The sequence below is a fragment of the Lycium barbarum genome, chromosome 4, assembly GCF_019175385.1.
Source record: "Lycium barbarum isolate Lr01 chromosome 4, ASM1917538v2, whole genome shotgun sequence".
In the NCBI taxonomy this organism is placed as follows: domain Eukaryota; kingdom Viridiplantae; phylum Streptophyta; class Magnoliopsida; order Solanales; family Solanaceae; genus Lycium; species Lycium barbarum.
This window is the reverse complement of record NC_083340.1, coordinates 13,424,702-13,445,243: the sequence shown is the minus strand read 5'-3', so window position 1 is coordinate 13,445,243 and position 20,542 is coordinate 13,424,702. Positions and strand designations below refer to the sequence as shown.

Below are 20,542 nucleotides of genomic sequence, written 5' to 3'. Positions count from 1 at the left end.
CCAATTGCGTCGGGTTTTTAAATTTATACACCAAACCAAACCAATAAAATTCGGGTTTTTCAACCTCGAGTTTTCTCAGGTTATTCAGTTTTCTCGGGTTATTCGGGTTTTTTTTTTCGGAATAATCTTGATACAAAACATATAACTTTTACGTCAAATATTTCTTTAGTCCTAGTAAGATACAACTATGTAATTAAGGTGTTTCATAAGAAAATAACACAAAATGTGAGAGGAGTGATGACATTGTATTAAAATATTCAACAAAAGATAATAAAATCGGTTAAAATAAATATTGCTAATTAATAAGCCATAAATAAAATGACCATAATCTAAAAATACTAAGTCATGCTAAAATAAGTACGGCTAATAAGTATTAATTACATGACAAGAAAAAAAAAACTTAAGTTATGTATTTTCACTCTCTAAACCAATTATGCAAAACTAAAGAATAGATATCCAACATTATTGTCATTTCTATTGGTAAATTGAAATTCTTTTGTTAGTATTAGTGTTGAGTTGGTTTTGGTTTGGACTTTATATGAGTTACTAACATCCATAGGATATAAAACTTATTCACATTCAAAATCCTAAGTTCAAGCTTGAATAAAATGATAATAGATGAAAAACTATGAAAAAAATTAAGAAATATTTATAAATTACATTACAAATAAATATTTTTATGTATAAAATATTTTAAAAATTGAATACATGTAATGTCGGGTTTGTTTGGTTCGGTTTGACTTTTTTAGCTAAAACCAAACCAAACCAATTATGGTCGGGTTTTTTTTTCCAACACCAAACCAAGTCAAACCAAACCACTAGTCGGGTTTTTTTCTCGATTTGACTCGGTTTATCGGTTTAGTTTGTACACCCCTAGTCCTAAACCTTAAAATAATGGGGCAAGTAAGAAAATCTGTCAAGTTTTATTAGTCACTCAAGTAAGGGAAGCAAAAACTAGTACCATTTTTCTCCCGTCATCACCATTGCGCCTGTAATAATGAAAAAACTTTTTTTTTTTTTTTTTTTTTTGCTTTCCTTACAACATTTCATTCTTGCAGCAAGAGACACAATTTTTTTTAATCACATAGGGGGTATGGGAAAGGGAAATACCAGGTGGGAAATCGAACCATCACCAACAAGGTAAAGTTCGGGTAACTAATGTTTTAAAAGGCAATTTTGGGACTCGCCTCGGGGCCGGGCACTGGCAAAACACCTCGGGGCTTATGTGTGGGGCTTAGTTCTGTGAGGCTTACAGCCTTAGCGCTCGACTGTACACCTTAAACACATCCAACGCCCAACATTCAGGGCTTGCCTTATAGTTCTTACATAAATTATGTGTCAAATTCCTTGTTAACATTGTTGACCCTCATAATTTTTTAATTAATGAATGATGCTTAATAATTTTTCATCTATAGGAATAAGAAGATCGAGACTAACTCACATAACAAGTCATAGTATTGCATATTTACAATTTGAGAACACCGTGAGGCTGAATATCACTTAACATTTCTTTTAAAAATACATCGCCAAAGTTTACATCTTTACTTGTCATTGGTCTTAATTCATGTTTTTTCTTATGTTTCAAAATTGATTTTATTATTTCGATAGTTGGAAGTAATTCTGTTTTTACTTGTGAAGGAGTGGTAGTTTAATTAAGTATAATACAAAGTTTATTGATTATTTTCTTTTTAGGGAGGTAATTGCATAGTCTAGTATGATAGTAATATATGTTTTAAAAAATGTGATTCGTTTTTTTTTTTTAAGCCATCACCATGGTTGTGATCCCATTGGTGTGGGGGGTTAGGCTTTGAGCCCTACCATGTCCATTAATCGCAAAAATTACATATGTTAGAGGGGGACATGGACCAAACCTCTAACCAAAGTTGTATTACTAACTAAAGAATGAAGGATTAGCCTATACAATATCCCTCATTATACACTAATATACATTAACTTACAAAGAAGTTACTCTTCTCAAATCTTCTTCTCATGGTAGGAAATTGCCACTTATCTAGTTGAACTAAACCTTTCACCTCTTGAGGGAGATGTTGACAAGAGGACCAAAAAATTTCGTTTCTGCTCTTAGAGGACATTTTAGCAAAAAAATCTGCTACCATATTTGCTTCCCTGAGACAATGATCAATACTGATTGAACACTTTCCACTTTGACTATTGATATCATGAATAAGCCTCTTCAGGTTGAGATTCTCTGTTGAGTTGTTATGTAACATATTAACAATAGCCAGGGAATCCATTTCTAATGTAAAGTAGTTGATTCCTTTTTGTAGACACCACTGCACAGCAAACTTGGCTGCAGCTGCTTCTGTTTGCATACTGCTTCTGCACTGTATAGGCTTCGAAAATGCCATAACAAAGTTGCCATTATGATCTCTCATAATCCCTCCAATACCATATTGTCCTTGGCAGAAACTCCCATCCACATTCACCTTATATTTTCCAATATCTGGTTTCTGCCAGATGACCTGTTGAATATTCACTTTGGGTTGAAGGCTTTCTATATATTGACACATTTCTGGCCATTTTCCATTAATTGTAACAGCTGGATAAACATTCTTAAGAGCAGCCAAACAGTTCCATATAATTTGGTATTCCATCTTGTTATGGTACATTTTCTTTTGATCACCAAATTTACAAGCAGTCCATTGCTTTCAGAGTTCCCAACATATAAACATTGGCATTACTTGTTTCACCATCTTGTGAATATTGTTGTTGGCTTTTATCCTCCACCAATTGTTGAAGATTCTTATTATCTGTCCTGGTTGGTGTATGATTCCCATAGCAGCCCCAAAAAAATTCCATATATACATAGCTGCCTCTCCCTGCGTAAAAGTGTGCTATAGCGAATCTGTCACCGGGTTCCTGCAGCATAAACAATTAGCATTAGTAGTTATACCAAATCTAATAATAGTTTCCCTAAAGGGAAGTTTTCCTTGACATAGTCTCCATGCTAGGAAAGATATTTTAAAAGGAACAGCCTTATGCCAAAAATTGTTCAAGAAATCATCTTTATGGTTGACACTTCTAGTCAAGTTCCAAGCAGTTTTATTGGAGTAGTGACCATCTTCAGAGATGTTCCAAGTAGCTTCATCCTCTTGATCAAGTGGTCCAATTTGAATGTGCATAATACTCTGAACCATATGCATTGGGAGGATACATGAAAGAACTCTTGCATCCCATTTCCTGTCCACCATGAAATCTTTAACTTTAAGATTAGATAAGAGTCCATCTAATTGCATATTAGGGATAATTTCCAAGGGACCAAGATCTGTCCATATATCCCACCAGAAATTGCTATCACCACTGTTGATATGCCATTTGATGTGAACTTCAGCTTTGCTTCTTGCCCAAACCAAACTTTTCCATTCTTGTGAGTTCCCATGAATCCATTTTTTTTGTGCAATATGCTTATAGGAGCAATACTTGCTCTTCATGTAATCTGCCCACAGGGATTGCTTAGTTCTCAATCTCCACCATCTTTTAATTGCAAGATTGTCAGAGATATCCATTAGGCTCCTTATACCTATGCCACCTTCCTCCTTTGTACGACACAAATTAGACCAGGAACTCCAATGGTGCTTCCTTCTCTCGATGGAAGATCTCCAAAAGAATCTTGCCATATGTTTCTCAATTATTTTCAAAGTCCCTTTTGGAGGGTTCATTGCTGATAGAGTATAAGTTGGCAAGGATTGGAGAACACTTTTAATCAAAACAGTCTTTCCTCCATATGATAACATTTTGCCTTGCCATCCATTTAATCTCTTCACCACTTTTGTCACCATGCCATCAAAATATTCCACTTTCTTCCTTCCAGAGTATAAGGTACATCCAAGATAAGTGAAAGGAAAAGACTTATCCATATATCCTAAGCATTGTCTCAGCCTGTTGATTCTATATGGACTGGTTTTTGCTGCCACAAAGAAGAAACTCTTATCCTCATTGACTTTTTGACCTGAAGCCTTCTCATATTTGCATATTTGCCTCTTAATAAGATTAGCAGATCTAGAATTACCGCTAGAAAAGATTACAATGTCATCTGCATACGCCAGATGATTAACCTTTGGCCCTTTCAAATGCATAGCAAAAGGTATGAACTTGCTATCATTGTGCAAGTTGTTTAAAGATCTTGACAGAACTTCAGCTGCTAGGATGAAAAGTGCTGGAGATATGGGGTCTCCCTGTTTTAAGCCTTGTGAGGATCGGAAAAAACCATGTCTTGCACCATTGATCAATACAGAATACCAGACATTGGAGATTGTTTTCATGATAAGGTCTATCCACTTTGAACTGAAACCAAATCTGTGCAGAACCTTTAAAAGAAAGGACCACGAGAGCCTGTCGTATGCCTTTTCCATGTCAATCTTTATTACAATATTACCTCCCTGATTAGGCTTTGATATATCATGGATAATCTCTTGGGCCAGCATGACATTTTCTGTGATCAATCTACCAGCAACAAAACCACTCTGATTTTTTGAAACAAGCTTATCAAGAAGAGGGTTCAGTCTTGAAACAAGTATCTTAGAGATTATCTTGTTAGATACATTGCTTAAGCTGATAGGTCTGAAATCATTAAAGGATGCAGGGGAGTCTATCTTAGGAATAAGTGCCAGACATGTATGAGTATAGAACTTAGTAAGCCCTTTTCCCTTAAAGAATTCCATCACAAAGTCAATGACTTCCTTCTTAATAATATTCCAACACTGTTGATAGAACATCCCATTGAAACCATCTGGGCCAGCACAGCTTTCAGTGCTGATACTAAAAACTGCACCCTTAATCTCCTCTTCATCAGGCATTTTGGTAAGGTTTTGATTTTCCTCCGGGCTAATAATAGAAGGAATGCAATTCAGCACATTATTACCCTTAACAGGCTGATTCAAATTGAAGAAGTTTTTATAGTGTCTAACAGCAACATCTGCTATCTCTTCCTTCCCTTGTAACTAAGCTCCCCTATGATTTTTGATAGAGAGAATCTGCATCTTCCTTCTTCTTTCTCTTAAGAGACTATGAAAGTATTTTGAATTGTAATCTCCTTCTTTAAACCAATTAGTCTTGGTTTTCTGTCTAAGAAGATTATCCTACATTCCCAACCATTTTACATACTCAACATGGCCTTTGTTGAGCTCCTCTATGTGATGTCCATTGTTATTTTGCAAATCCATATCCTCTAGAATGAGCATCTTAGCTTCCCAATTGCCAACTTCTTCATGAATATCCCCAATGTTCTCTTTGGACCATTGGCTAAGTCTAGCACTCAAGTCTTCAACTTACTTTGCAGAATCCACATGGGATTCCTTTGGATAGTGGTATCCCAACTTTGTTGAACTACCTCCTGAAAATCAGGCTGTTTGGACCAAAAATTCAGAAATCCGAAGTATTTGATGTGCTGTTGTTGATCCTTGTGAGATTTCATTAACAAAGGTCTATGATCAGAGCCAGTTCTGGCCAGATGATTGACTTCATTGTGATTAAAAAATTGAGCCCATTGATCATTAATCATAATTCTATCTAGTCTCTTCCATATCCTCTTACTACGTCTTCTATTATTGCACCAAGTGAAGTTGGGACCACTATAACCAAGGTCCACAAGACCACAAGCTTCCATAGTGCTGATAAAATCTAAACTTTTATTAGCCCTGTAATGTTTACCTCCCATTTTTTCAGCAGGGTCCATGATAACATTAAAGTCACCCCCAATGCACCAAGGGCAATCTATAGTATTGTTCATGTTATCAATGCTGTCCCAAAGATCTCTCATTTCTATAGCAGTGCATTTTGCATAAACAACAGTAATATAGGAACCTGAGTCATCATTGTTATCCTTCATATTGAGAGTGATATGTTGTTCATTATCCTCCACCAATTCAGTATGATCCATGTAATTCCAAAACACCAAATTTTCCCATTAGAGTTGGAAACACAGTGCTGGTACCCAAGGAACTTCTTGTAACCTTCTATTTTGCTCTTATCGACAAAAGGTTCAAATATAGCAATAAAAACCATTTTGTTGATTCTAGCAAGTAGTTTGAGTCTGTGAATAGCTTTCTTGGATCTCACCCCCCTAATATTCCAAAATAGAGTACTAATCATTGGAAATTAGTAGGTGTAGATTTTTGAGTACTATTCTTACTTTTGAAAGTATAAATAGCCTTGTCATTATCTTTTTTTCCTCCTTTTTGATTTCTGCTTCCCCCTTTTGGAATATCCTCCTTACCCTTCTCATGATCCTCCTTGTCGAGTTCTTGGTCATTGTTATCAACCTTCTGTTTCCTTGTTTTACTTCTTTGCCTGCTTCTACTTCTTCTACTGTTGTTCTCCTCACTGTTTTGGTTTTGCTCGTTGTTACTACTATGTGTCCTGGATTGTAAAGATTGTTGCTCATCCCTCTCTTGATTTTCACCTTGGGTCTGTTCAGTTTGGTCATTCTGCTCGCAATTTAACTCCACAAATAGATCAATGGACTTCATATTGTTGCTTTCCATTGGTAGGATATCAGAAGTTTCACCCCCTTCTTCTCTATTTCTTTTGCTCTGCACTTCCTCATTGTTGTTGTTTTTCTGTTCATCCTCCCCTTCTTCCTTGTTCTCCTGTTCAGTTGGTTCTCCACTATTAGCACCTTTTTCATGTTTCTTTTGTTCTTGCTCTTTTTTTTCCATCTTTTTTGCTATTCTTTTGACTATCTTTCTCATAGTTGTCACCTTTAGTAGCTTGGTTTTCCATAACATTCTTCTCCCCTTCCTCATGTGTGCCTACCTCCTCATCTATAGTCTTTCTTTTTTTCCTGGTAATGTTCTGTGGCAATGCAGCTGACAGCAGCACAACATTTTTCTTTTTTGGCATTCTTTTTTCTTTGTACTTCTTCTTTTTTGTTCCTTTTTTCATATTCCTTCTTTGTTGTGTTGTACCAGCTGTAAACTGTATCTTTTCCTCCTGCTGATTCACCTCTTGTTTGTTCTCACTCTCTTAATGTTGATCATTGTCTTTTGCCTGGTTCTTTCCCGCAGTCTTTTCACCTTTCCCTTCATTCACACCTTTGTTTCCATTACCATTCTTTTTCTCCTCCTCCTTTGTTCCTTTTCGTTTGTTTCTGTTTTATCAGTATTTGGATTCCCATACACCTCTTTTTCTTCATTTTTCTTTTGCTCCACCCTCCTACATTGTAGGATAGAATGCCTCAGGATCTTACAGTTAGTGCGAAATTTAGGAAGGTTTTCATATTCTAGTTTTTGTGTGAACCCTTTTCTTGGACAAGTCTCATCCTCAGATCCTATCCAGATAAAATTCAATTTAGGCTTAGTCAAGTCAATCTCTACTCTCACTTTTGCCATGCTAGGCCTTGTTCTATTCTCGGTAGCTAAGTCCAACATTAAAGGGGTTCCTAGAGGTGCAACAATCTGTTTGATGTAATGCCATGAGTGGCAATGGAATGGCAGTTCCGGTAGCAACACCCATATTGGTACAATCGTGGAATCATCCTCCGGTCTAAAATCCGATGACCACTTCTCCAACCACATCACCTGCCCTTCGATTTCGACCGACCTCTTATACCAGACCGATTTACAATCGATCTCATTATCAAAATCTAAGAAAACAGTACGATAATCGAAAACCCCAATTTGGACCTTACCTCGAACTGTAATCTTCTTTGAGAATCGGGTTTTGATCTTATCAATTTGAGGTCGAGTTTTAATAAATTTGCCCACAAGTGTAAGTTTACATTCTTCCGCCATGACTCCATAGAATTCCCTTGTTTTGAATAGCACAGCCGTCTTCCCGTCGTGATTTGCATATAGAGCTTTCACATCAGGGTTTCCATGCTTTTTGTTAGGGATTGGAGTAGGATTGGTTTGAATTACTTTGGCATAATTGTCTTTTCCGTGAATTGATTTGTTTTCATTACTCGCAGTGGCCCGAGGATTGTGATTCTCAGTCGGACGCGCCATTTCCGGCCTCGCCGGAGTTCCCATGGGACTGAGTGTGATCTTACGCGCGGAGAATTGTGGGGAAATGTGACCGTTATTAGAAAAACGTTCTTATTTGTACGGAGAGTATTTTAATTTGATTCGTTAATTGTTTGAAATTTAAGACGTTAGAGTTGATTTGCATTTGATAATAACTTTTATATCATTACATTATTTATACTTGTATAATCATGTGAGAAGTTTTGTTTTCTATGAGTTTCTTTAATCATGTTTTTTATTTTTTAAAACTATTAATGTATCATTTATAATTTTTTTTTTTTGATATTATACTATTTTACTACATTGTAAATTAAAACTTTAAAGATCCATGGGGCTTACGCCCCCAGCCTCGGGTTAGCGCCTCGCCCCAGGGGCGGATCCACACTATTGGGTGTGGGTTTGTGGGAACCCACAACTTTTTTCCGAACCTTGTGTTTATAATGTGAAACCATTCAAATATATAAGAAATTTGAGCAGAGAACCCGGTAACAACAGACACTGCTAGCTGGGAATCCACAAGTTTCAAATCTTGGATCCGCTTCTGCTCGCCCTGTGCTAAGTAAAACGCTCCGCCTTTTAAAACACTGCAGGTAACCAACCATATAAGATTTGGTTATGACCGGAAGGTTTCACTTCCATTTTTATATTTTTATACAACTCAAGTGAGTTACTAGTTAAACTTAAACATATTTTTACTTGCACCGTTACTTTTAAGGTTTAGGACTAAAAAATCATTTTTTTTATACATTAAGGACTATTTGGTTGTGTGGTATATCTAAAACTAAAATGTTCACTTTTCATACATCAAGGACTATTTCAGTTAAGTGGTATATACGAAGGACTAAATTGATCTTTTTTCATATATTAGGGACCATTTTAATTACGGGGTACGTATGAAGGACTAAAACAGTCCAACCCTCATAAGTTAAGGACCATTTTGATCGTTTTCTCGATATCTATTGGAGGTCAAGTCTATGTTCCCATGTGTTCTGTGTACTAAGATCTCGATCATCTATATTACTATATACAGGCTGGGGTAGCGGATTATGCCAACACATTGAAGGTTAGTTTGACCTGAAGTGATGTTTGTTGTTAAGAAAAAGAAAATCTACATTGAAGCACGCAAAGTAGTATTGATGGAACGGAGGCTGGGATCGCACTTTCAGCCAAAAAAAAAAAAAAAATTAGCTGACTAGCTGAAAGTTTTTTGAAATTCCAATAATATTTTTCATATAAAATGAATTCGGAAAGCCATCAGGCTTTACAAGATAGAGGAGACCTTTTTTTTGGGTTAGTGCGCATCGACATACAAAAAATTACCTTTTAAACTTCTCCCATATTGGGAAGTCTCGTGAGCATTTTATTATGTTCCTTAGTGACTAGAGAGAGGATGGTCGATCTCGATGATCTCTAAGTCTCAAAACATGATATGAAGCGGAAATACTTAAAATTAGGGGTCAGGTTATTTTAATAAGTATTATATACAGAAGAGAAAAGATATTTTTTTAAATCTATATATAATATAAAGCTAGACATAAATAAGGTGATGTGACACCTTTCTATGATTATCATTTCTATTTATTTTTTTTCTCATTTTTTTTTTGTCTTTTCTCTAATTTTAAAATGAAAAACTCTAATTATATCTTAATTATAGGATTTAGTGGGTTGAAATGAGAGTAATGACAAAATTGAAAATGATAATTGACGTGCTGGGTCTGGAGCTATTTTAACAATCACTAAGCCTGTATATTTAAGGCCAGCATATGTTTATTACATTATAAAGGTCTAAACTACCGTTTTCCTGCTAATTAAGCTATTAACATCCGTTTGCTTTCTTTTGTTTTCCCTAATAAAGTCACTAACAATTTTCTATTCATAATTAATAGAGCATGAGAATTCTTCTATCATTTAAGATGTAATGAAGATGGTTGCATCAATATGCCACTTGAATTCGGTCATCAAACTAAATTCTTGCATATGATCATAAGAGTGCTATTGTATTCTTTTGTTGTTCCAATAATTTAAGAGAGTGATATTATTTATTTTTTGCCGTTTGTAAATCTGAAATAATGTGATTTTACTGTTATTTTTTTAAGTCACTTTAAACTCAATATTTTAACAACATGAAGATATAATCAATTTTAGTTTTTCTTCCATTTAGATCACCCAACAACATTAGCAGTTTTAATGACATTTAGTGTTTGAAGGAGAGGATGTCAAGTTGTCAACTGCATAAATCTAAAGGATTATACAACTAATTGGAGAGAAGAGTACATGATGCATGGAAAGAAATTTTATCGACATCAGTAAGTCCTTTATATTGCTTATCGTCAGGGATAGCACTATTGGCTGTGACAAACAAATCAATTATACGAGCATTGATTTGTACATCTCTTGAACTGGACCAACACGGTATGTCATAGTATTTCAAAGCATACTTTATCCCGAAAATATTTTATTAGATTAACCCAAAGATATTTCAGGCACAAACTCAAAAGCCTGGGAACTTATGATACAATTAAATATGTTTCAGTTTCTTCTGCCCTTTATCGATAAATATATTATGTATCAAATAAATGTTACCACACTGATGTATCTGAATTTTCAGGCTTATAACTTAGGGTTCTGCATCACATATGTGACTCGTTGATTATCTGCTATTTTTTATTATTGAAAATTATAAATCACACATGATTAACTTTTGTAATATGTTCATTCCTTTTAACTTCAGGTTTTGACGAACTATGAATCCAAGCATAATAATTTCAGTGAAGCTTTTTTATCTTTCTTTCTTTTTCTTTTTGTTTAGCTTGACATAATATAAAGTAAGTACATATGTTTTGGGCTTAATGTCGATTTTTATCGTCTTCACATTATGAATAATATTGTCTGATCTACTATGAAATGAGTTTTATGAAGAGTGTTGAAGCTAACCAAAAATAGGTATATATGTAGTTTACTCAATTTACGGAATTAAATTTTATATTCAAACATATGAAATTTTGTATCCTTTTATCTTGACTAAATTCATAAAAAGAAAATTGTTTAATTTAATTTTTCCGTGCGGTCAAATTTATTAGTTACAAATAAGTCCTAGCTACTTTCATTCGTGATAGGTCTCTCATCTAAATCTCTAGCACCAATCAGCCTTACCCATTCGCCTCAATTTTATTGGGAACTTAAATATTATTAGAATTATATTTTATTCCACCACGATTTGTAAGATGGATAGAATTGTTTAATTTTAGTTATATCATAGACTTCCAAATCCACGTAATGGTGGTCGGGTGAAGGGGTCCAAAGTAATTGAACTTATCGATGTAAAATAAGCATTATCAATGAATTTGAAGCAAAACATAAATTAACATTTCCAAGACCTCCATGTATGATGCTATATAGTCAAAAAATGCGTGCGCTAGCATTTTTTATGTATATGACACAAGCTTCATAACTCTTTCAGTATCACATCGAGTACATTTTTCTATTGATTATAAAATTTTGCTTGTCAGGCATTTTTTGTTTAATACTTTTAAAACAGTGATTCTCAAATCTTGCCTCGTGGTGTTTGGTGAGATGGAGGTTAATTTCCGGAAATTATTTTCGATAATATTTTTAATATTGGCTGGAATGATTTTTTTTTTATTGAAACATACTTATTTAAAATTCAATATCGCAAATAGACTTAGTAAGCGCTTGAACAAAAAAAATGTGATATAGCAAACTTTATAAATTCCCTAGTAAATGCACCCGCGCTTCGCGCGGTTTTGAGTAGACATAATCTTTTCATAGATTAATCGAGATAGAAGGGCTAATACTATATATCTAACTCCATAGTAGCATATTTTATCTCAATATTAATTGTTAAACTATAGTACGTAATACAATTTGTTGTGTCACGATAAAAATACACCCCACCTCGTACCCCTTCTCTCTGTTTGTAAACTGTAGAACCTACAATTCGAAGTCACTTGAATGTTGAAGAAACATAACTTTGATTCTATGGCTAACTATAGTCTAAAACTGGTAAGCCAGTAAAAATAATTGTAAACTATAAAACAGGTGAAAAAAACTAAGAAGTCACACATGTTGTAGGAAATTTAAAAATAATTCAATGGAGTAAAATCGTATAAGAGATTCTTATGAAAATTTTGAATAAATATAGGCTAGGTATTGCCAGGAAACTATCTTTTAGGATAGTAATTTTTTCACACCAAATAATTTTATCAATATTATATCAAATATCCCCCAGAAACGATGTTACTTGGAAGAGAATTTGAGAAACATTGTTGTTTAGAGCCTTTAAAAAGAGGATAAAAATATTGGAGAAAAGGATAAATGATAAAGCTAGCCGTTAAGTTCTTATTTGTGCAAATTACACAATTAAGCTTGTGACTAAAGTGGAAAGAAGATGATTACTTTAGAAAGTTTTTGCTTTCTTTTGGTACACGGTGCTTCCCCCATGGCTCTAGCCGGCACGAATCCGAGTTAGTCAAGCTTCAATACGAATATCGGGCGTCGGATGGAAACCAAAAAAAAAAAAAAGGATTTGTGGCGTTCATCATAAAATAACCTTATCTAGGGAAACAATCTGATACATCAAAGAATGACTGGTCGAGATAATTAGGCCACAAGTTTGATAACACACCTTTTTAAGCTTGAAAATCATACATATTCATTTTCAAGTCCGTCCATCTTCTCTCCTAGGCAGTGATATTTATTGAAATCACTTGCACCATTAGCTTGCACTTGTAAATCACAAGCCCTTTGGTAACTTTATCGTAATTGTGGCGGAATATAGATATTTGCCGTTACATGTAATTAAGAGAGGTAAAAGGTGTCAATTGGAACAGGTGCAACTCTAAGGGTTTCATGGAGTGTCTATTAGAATAGCTGCAATCAAGCCGGTTGCTGCAGTGCCTTTTAATTTTTCAGTCGAACATAATTAACAATAAATTGGGAAAAAGTTTTTTTTTTTAATTTTTTAAAAGGCAAACAATTGAGGAAAAAGATAAATGTGTTTTCTTGTCTTAGAGAGCGTCATATCATCGGACCTATGTCTCTCTTTTATATATATATATATATATATATATATATATAGATATTTGGAGATGTGCCTCAAGAAGAATGTAAATCAATAAAATAAGTCTTGCATGATTTAATTGTCTAGAAAATTTTAAGTCCATAATTTTAAACTCATTTTTAAAAAGACATCTTATCTTGAATGTTACTACCAAATATTGATACGATTCCAGAAGTATGGACATATAATATGTGTACAAATTTTATTAAATGAGTATGGGCGCTGGAAAAACACAGAGCATTTGTTGGCATCTTCTGTGACTACTATCCCATCAAAAGATAGATGTATATCATGAATTTGCATACCATAAATTTTTAGCACTTAAATATACTTAGAGTTCGTTTGAATTAGCGGATGTAAATAGCTGATAAATTTTAAGTGCTGAAAAACATTTTAAGAGTTGAAACTGATTTATAAAAGAGTTATGAGTTTGGATAGAAGCATTGAAATTGATGACAAACAGTTGACGTGTTTGGTAAACGACAAACTACTTTTTATTACTCCCTCTATCCCATTTTATATGAAGGTGTTTAACTTGGCATGAAATTTAAGAAATAAAGAAATATTTTTGAAACATGTAGTCTAAAACAAATCATAAAAAATTGTGTGGCTAGAAATCATTTCATTAAATGTGAAAAGATAAATTTAAAGCTAATTTAATAAATATAGAAATGTGTCATTTTTTTGGGATTAACTAAAAAGAAAAGTTTGCCATATAAATTGAGACGGAGAGAGTATAAGTTATTTTGGGAAAGATATTTTGAAGTTATTTTATGTCCGACAAACTACAATCAAAGAAAGAGTTGTTGTTTCATCCCCTAATACGTCAACCCTCATAAAAATTGGGACGGAGGGTAGATCTCGTTCTAAACATGAATTCATATTTTAAAAGATACTGACCTTGAAGAAGGCTACGTATTATAACAACAAACTTCTCAAAGGTGTTCTGCAGTGTGTAAAGATGGAGTTGGATTCAGTGTTCTTGTACACAGCTTTAGGAGTAGGGATTTTAACCCTTTGTAGTATGCTGAAGAATGTAAATGGGTGGTTTTATACAATCAAATTTAGTTCAAGGAAATACCGATTGCCTCCAGGTGACATGGGTTGGCCATTCATTGGCAACATGATTCTTTTCTTCAAAAGTTTCAAATCAACTGGAAATCCATGCTCATTTGTATCTTACTTTGTTACTAGGTAAGTTTTAGCCCAGACCTCGATTTATTTGTGTTAAATCCATTGATATTGTTGAAAATATTGAACTACGAACCGAGAACTCAACCAAGGTGATTGGTTCACTGCTTCCTGAACCTATAGAATTGAAATTCTGGATCCTCCTCTGGTCGCTGACGTTATACTTGATATTCAATTTTTTTTTTTTTTAATTTTCTTCCATTGATATGCAACTAATTGAATAATCTTCGTTGAAGGTTCGGGCCAGTAGGGATGTACAAGGCATACATGTTTGGATCGCCAAGCATAATCGTGACAAAACCAGAAATATGTAAGAAAATCTTTATGGATGATGATAATTTTGACAGAGGAAAATCAAGCTCAGTTGGTACAGCTTCAAACCAAGAAGACAAGCGTCTTCGTCGAATAACAACAGCTCATATAAGGACTCACGGATCGTTATCCTTCTACTTTGATTGCATAAATGAAATCGTGAAGAATTCACTTGAGAAATTTGCTGCAAAGGAAGAACCAATTTATTTATTCTCTGAGCTGAAAAAGCCTGCATTTGAGGTGCTTATGCTAATTCTTATAGGGGGTTATCAGGTTTCTCAACAACTGCTTGACGTTGTGTTCGAGGAGACAGCTATACTGATTCGGGGTTTTCACGGGTTGCCCATTAATATCCCCGGATTTGCTTACAACAGGGCCATGAAGGTAAGTTCTAGTAGATTCAATATCTATAATTTTTAAACCACACCCTATAGAGATTTCTCTATTCTAACTAAGGTCTCGAACTCGAGAGCTCCGACTAAAATCTTAAAGTTATTGCGGGGGTAAAATTTATTTGTTCCGAGTGATTACGTCAAACCAATACATGTATGACACGTATTTTCACATATGCTTTTCTCACTTAATTGGGTTAATTAATGTATGTTTTCACCTCATTAAATTACTTAACCATTAATTTGGCTATAGTTTGGTGTAAATATCCGGTATGGGTATACTTTTACCGGTGAGAAGTCTTATACATCCCAATACATCCTTTGGTGGCGCCTCCTTTTATCCTAATATATAGGATATTTAATTAGATTCTTGTTTAGATATTTTAGGTTGCTGAAGATTTATTCTGATGATTTTCTGTTTTCAAGCTATTTAAAACAGTATGGTTACTAAAATTTTGAACAAATTTCCAATCTTATATTTCAACATTCTTCTTGTTGCACTTTTGTGGTTTTAAAGATTTTTTTTTTTTTTTTTTTTTAAATTCGTTTGTTTCAACTTCTCTGTTTTTGAATCGTCCTTTTTATGTTTTCAGGCTCAAGGAATAATAGCACAGATGTTTAAGCAGATATTAGAAGAAAGAAAAGTGATGATTGCAGAGAATAAAGCAAGGCCAATGTCCAACATGTTAGATATGATGCTAGATGCTCAAGATATTGATGGAGGAAAAGGATTAAGTGATGAGACCATTGTTGGACTGCTACTCCAATACACATTTGCTGGTTATGAATCTGTTGCTAAGGTTGCCTCAAAGACAATTATGCATTTTGAGAAACATCCCGACATCTTGCAGAAAGCAAAAGTAACTACTCACTACTTTCATGCAATATTCTTTGTGTTTCAATTATACTCCCTCCGTTTTAATTTACGTGAACTCATTTGAATGAGCACGGAGTTTAAGAAAAAAGAGAAAACTTTTGAACTTGTGGTGTAAAATAAAACATATATATATTTTGTGTGGCTACAAATAATTGCATAAAAGTAAATTGTTTCCAAATATGAAAAGGGGTCATTCTTTTTGGCACGGACTAAAAAGGAAATAGGTTCAATTGAAACGGAGGGAGTATGTAGTTTGACTTGACGCAAAATTAAAAATTAATAAAAAATTCTATCTTAGTGATGTTAAACTAAAAGTATGTTATACATACCAAATTACCCTTCAAGTTGATTCTTGCAGTCTTAAAATTGTTGGTGTCATTCCTGTACGAGAGTGTCAGTAACGGTAAATTGTGAATGTTGAAATTGAAAATTTACTATCTCCGTGTTCCAAATAGGTAAGACTATAAAGGAAAGTAAGACACATTCTTTTCTTTATTCAGGAGGAACAAGAGGAAATCGTTAAGAGAAGACCATCTTCAGATGCAGGCCTTAATTTCGACGAGATTAGACAGATGAAGTATCTTAGTAAGGTAAGATATAATTCTTCTTTTGCTAGGAATACTCAATTCACTATGTAAAAAATTCAATTTTACCACTCTTTTGGTCTATCGTCATACGTGCTTCTTCTAATTAAGTGGTAATATCTCTTTTGATATTGAAAGGTACTTGATGAAACACTGCGTGTTAATAGCCTCATACCAATCTTTAGAGTGGCTAAAGCGACTGTTAACTTAAACGGTTCGTACTCTGTTCTTGAATTTTTCTAGTACTACTTATTTTCCTCAAATTCATACTTCTAATACGAGCCGCCTTGAATCCAACGATACACTCAGTGGCGAACTAGAATTTTTACTAAGAGGTGTCAAAATATAAAAGTAAACATACGACGAAATTAATGGGGCTCAATACATAGTATAGATACATAAAAAATTCTTTTACGTATTTACACAGTGTAATTTTTCGGCGAAGGGGTATCAGTTGACACCCCTTGGATGCATGTGGCTCCGCCACTGGATACACTATAATCCAACAAAAAAAAAAAAAAACTTGAATTAGTTTCGAACTTAGTCGCTAAATTGCTCGTGACTAACATAATTTAATGATAATCGGTTGCTAAATGGCATTAGCGATGATTTTTGTTGTTTAGCTAGAAATGTTTTCATCGTTAATTCCTGTTTTTTATTAGAAGTTCGTTTATCGCTTATGTATTGTGCAGGCTACACCATACCCAAGGGGTGGAAGTTCTTGACATTCTTATGGAGTTTTAATATGGATCCTGAGACTTATGTCAATCCTATGGAATTTAATCCTTCAAGATGGGATGTAAGTGATATGCCCTTTAATTTGTTCGCGAATTTTCTTCTCTTAGTCAATATCCATGTAATCAGGGGCGGATCCAGCTATCAAAGCTCGGGTTCAACTAAACCCTGTAGCTTTGTCTTAGATTGGGTTCAACCGATCCTGAATCCATATAATTAAAATTTTGAACCCGTCTTTGTTTCAAACCTATAAATTTCACATCCTATATACGTATTTGCAGGATATGGAAACCAAACCAACCTCCTATTTTCCTTTTGGAGTAGGCCCCAAAATGTGCCCAGGGTCCAATGTGGCCAGGCTTTCACTTTCAATAATTCTTCAGTACTTTCTACTTAACTACAGGTATTAGCCCTTTACTGATCATTCTGAAATTTTAATATATTTATTACTCCATATAAAATTATGAAAGAAAAAATATTTTGAATTACTGATTAAAGCATATGTCGATTTAATTAATCGGTTTGATGTGCAGGTTTGAGCAGCCTGATCCAGATCAGAGCAAAACTAAACCGCTTGATAATTGTATTGGGAGATTCAAGAAGATCTCAACATAAGATAAATGACAACTTCAGCACTATCCATTGTTCCACATTTGCATTGCTCATGTGAATCTTAATTGGCCTTCAGTCATCTAATCTTGAAAATGATGAGCATGGGTTTGTATGGTTAACTTATTTTTATCAATAATGAAGTTGCAGTCTGGTGGCCCTTTTGCACCCTCATTTGACCGAGTTTACCCATATCCCTTCGTAAAACCAAAAATGAAATAAGTACACTGATTTTCCATATACGTTTCATGATTCATGGCAGTAAATTAACAATGAGGTAGGCCATATGATGTTTTTTAACCAAAGTCACAAAGAAAATAGAATAATCACGGAACGTTCACCCTACTAACGTAAGAATCACAATTGTTCGGAAAACTCAACCTTTCAATGAGTGATAATTTTTCACCTAAAATTTTAACATGTTTTAAATATTATTTTAAAACTTATAAGTACCTACCCAATTATAAAAGGACCCCTTCGTACTTTAAAACTTATAAGTACGTACCCAATTTAGAAAGGACCGCTTTAAAAAAAGTAGTAAATATATATTGAAAAACGTTATATTTTATTGGATAGTAAGAATTTAAATTTTGTGGAGTAATAATTACTACTACTAGTTATTAAGCGCGTTAATTGAAAGTAATAATCTTGAGATAATTTTATCTCAATTAATTGATCCTTCTAATTATTTGATTGATTAGAGTTGTTTTCTTTGAGTATTTTGCGTGAAATTCTGAGAACAGAAAAGGAAAAGAAAAGGTATGAACAATGGGATGGATGCTCAAAATCAGAGAATTCTATAGACAATAACCATTATCCATTTGGACGAAAATCTTGAAATGGGAATACAAAATTGAGGGAGGACTTAGACGATGATTTTCAATGGATATGTAGGATTCGCAATTTAAATATATTTGAATGTGGTAAAAAATTGGGGGATTATCACTCGTGGGAAAGTTAAAATAATTGGGTCGGGTAGATTTTAATTGGGTCTTTTAGAATCTATTTATTTTAAAAAGTATAATTATTTGCTCTACAAGGAGACCGTAATAATTATTTTTGATCCAATTATTTGAGAATTTTTTTTGTTAATATTAGAAAAGTATTTGTATTGTGCCTATCTTTTTCAAAAATAATTTTTAGTGAAAAATTGGAATAACCAAATTAGAAAACTCAGAACAACCATTCTATTGTAAATAGTGTTATGAGAAATAATTACAAATAAGATATGTTGAATATATTGGTTAATAAACATGAGGAGCTATATCAATTTTGTGTTATAGAAGAGTTGTATAGATTAAAAAAGATACATTGATGAGAAGATTAAAAATTTAAGACTTGTTGTACTTTCCTAATTAGTACACCCTCCGTTTCATTAACTTAGCCTCTATACTAAAATAAAATTTTCTTTTTACTTGTTCATTTTAATAAATCAAGAGAGTTTTATTATCTTTTCCTCATACTTCCCTTAGTATTGAATAACTACATAAGGTACTAGTAGTCAAATTTAGAGTTCCAAAACATGATTAATAAGGTCAGTTTAGTAAAATACACCTGTAGACATCGAAATTTTACCGAATTTGAAATAGAACTCTACAAGATGAGTCCAATTCATCTTCAAACTCTAATGTCCATTAGGATTTCTTGGAGGCTACTCTACCCTAAACCCTAGCTCACACCTATATAAAGGGACACACATTCCCTTGAAAAGACATCTCAAATATCCCATAAACTCTTAGGTATTTACAAAGAGATCAAGATCTCAGATATCCCATAAACTCATGGGTATTCAAAAAGAGGTCAATATGTGTCCGGATATTTCTTGACAACTAAATACTTCAAGAAGATCGACAATATCCTTTCATGGAGATCAAATACATCCCTAGAAAGTCCACATATATCCAAATTCAAATCATCCTACGTTCGAGAAATATGCTACTAACGACCCTCGAATCACAGAGAAAATTAGGAGAGAAGAATCAAGGGAGTAAACATATCTTGTAGCCACAATAATTATTAATAAAATCTCTGTTTCTTCATATTTTGTTTGTGGTTGTAATTTATTTCCGCATATTAAAATTTGTTGCAAACAAATTGGCACGCCCAGTGAGACCAAATCTGCTCTTCATCTCTTCTCTCAAATGAAAATCGCAAAACCGCAAGAATGGACGCAAGTGATCGGGAGCAACTCTGACCGGTGTAATCTAAGAAGTCTGATTTTCGGTAAAGTTAGTCTATTCGAGTTTGTGGGAATTGGGTTTCAATTAAGCTCATGTGCATATTAAAGTCCAAACAAGTTTGTTCTACTTGGATTTAGTGCTACTCTTCTGATGAAAAGAGAGATGATTTTAATCCCTTTTCAGAGTGAGTGTATTTAGTCTTACAAAGAAAAGGCCAAAAGACTGTAAAAAATAAAAATAAAAATAAAAATAAAAAAGAATCAAAACGGAATGCTTAAAAAAATGAATTGGAGCATTGACCTTCACATTCCGAATTGGAGAAGGAAAATTAAAGAAGTATGGTGAGGGCTTGTTGTCATCTTTACTGTTACTTCAAATCGTGTCTTCGATTTCGGCGAACCCCTGATAAGATTTGAAGTAGGGGGCATTTGTAGACATCGAAATTTTACCGGATTTGAAATAGAACTCTAAAAGACGAGTCCAATCCATCTTCAAACTCTAATGTCCATTAGGGTTTCTTGGAGGCTACTCTACGCTAAACCCTAGCTCACACCTATATAAAGGGACACACATTCCCTTGAAAAGACATCTCAAATATCC

General features: G+C 33.9%; 2 protein-coding genes across 2 annotated transcripts; one reads left to right on the top strand and one right to left on the bottom strand.

Annotated features, from left to right (window-relative positions):
• Positions 1 to 6,107: 6,107 nt before the first annotated feature.
• On the bottom strand, positions 6,108 to 7,482 carry LOC132637174 (uncharacterized). Its single transcript, XM_060354308.1, has one exon. It carries the CDS (start codon positions 6,762 to 6,764, stop codon positions 6,108 to 6,110), a length of 657 nt encoding a protein of 218 aa, XP_060210291.1. The 5' UTR covers positions 6,765 to 7,482.
• A 6,371-nt stretch (positions 7,483 to 13,853) lies between these two features.
• On the top strand, positions 13,854 to 17,925 carry LOC132638207 (beta-amyrin 11-oxidase-like). Its single transcript, XM_060355169.1, has 8 exons — positions 13,854 to 14,256; positions 14,490 to 14,949; positions 15,551 to 15,817; positions 16,335 to 16,424; positions 16,557 to 16,632; positions 17,111 to 17,217; positions 17,435 to 17,556; positions 17,687 to 17,925. Exons 1-8 carry the CDS (start codon positions 14,024 to 14,026, stop codon positions 17,766 to 17,768), a joined length of 1,437 nt encoding a protein of 478 aa, XP_060211152.1. The 5' UTR covers positions 13,854 to 14,023; the 3' UTR covers positions 17,769 to 17,925.
• The last annotated feature ends 2,617 nt before the right edge of the window (positions 17,926 to 20,542 follow it).

Coding starts and splice junctions, on each gene's coding strand:
- LOC132638207 (XM_060355169.1), top strand. CDS start 14,024: ATGGAGTTGGATTCAGTGTTCTTGTACACAGCTTTAGGAGTAGGGATT. Junction 15,818..16,334: donor ACATCTTGCAGAAAGCAAAA/GTAACTACTCAC, acceptor TTCTTTATTCAG/GAGGAACAAGAGGAAATCGT. Junction 17,218..17,434: donor TTAATCCTTCAAGATGGGAT/GTAAGTGATATG, acceptor ACGTATTTGCAG/GATATGGAAACCAAACCAAC.
- LOC132637174 (XM_060354308.1), bottom strand. CDS start 6,764: ATGAGGAAGGGGAGAAGAATGTTATGGAAAACCAAGCTACTAAAGGTG.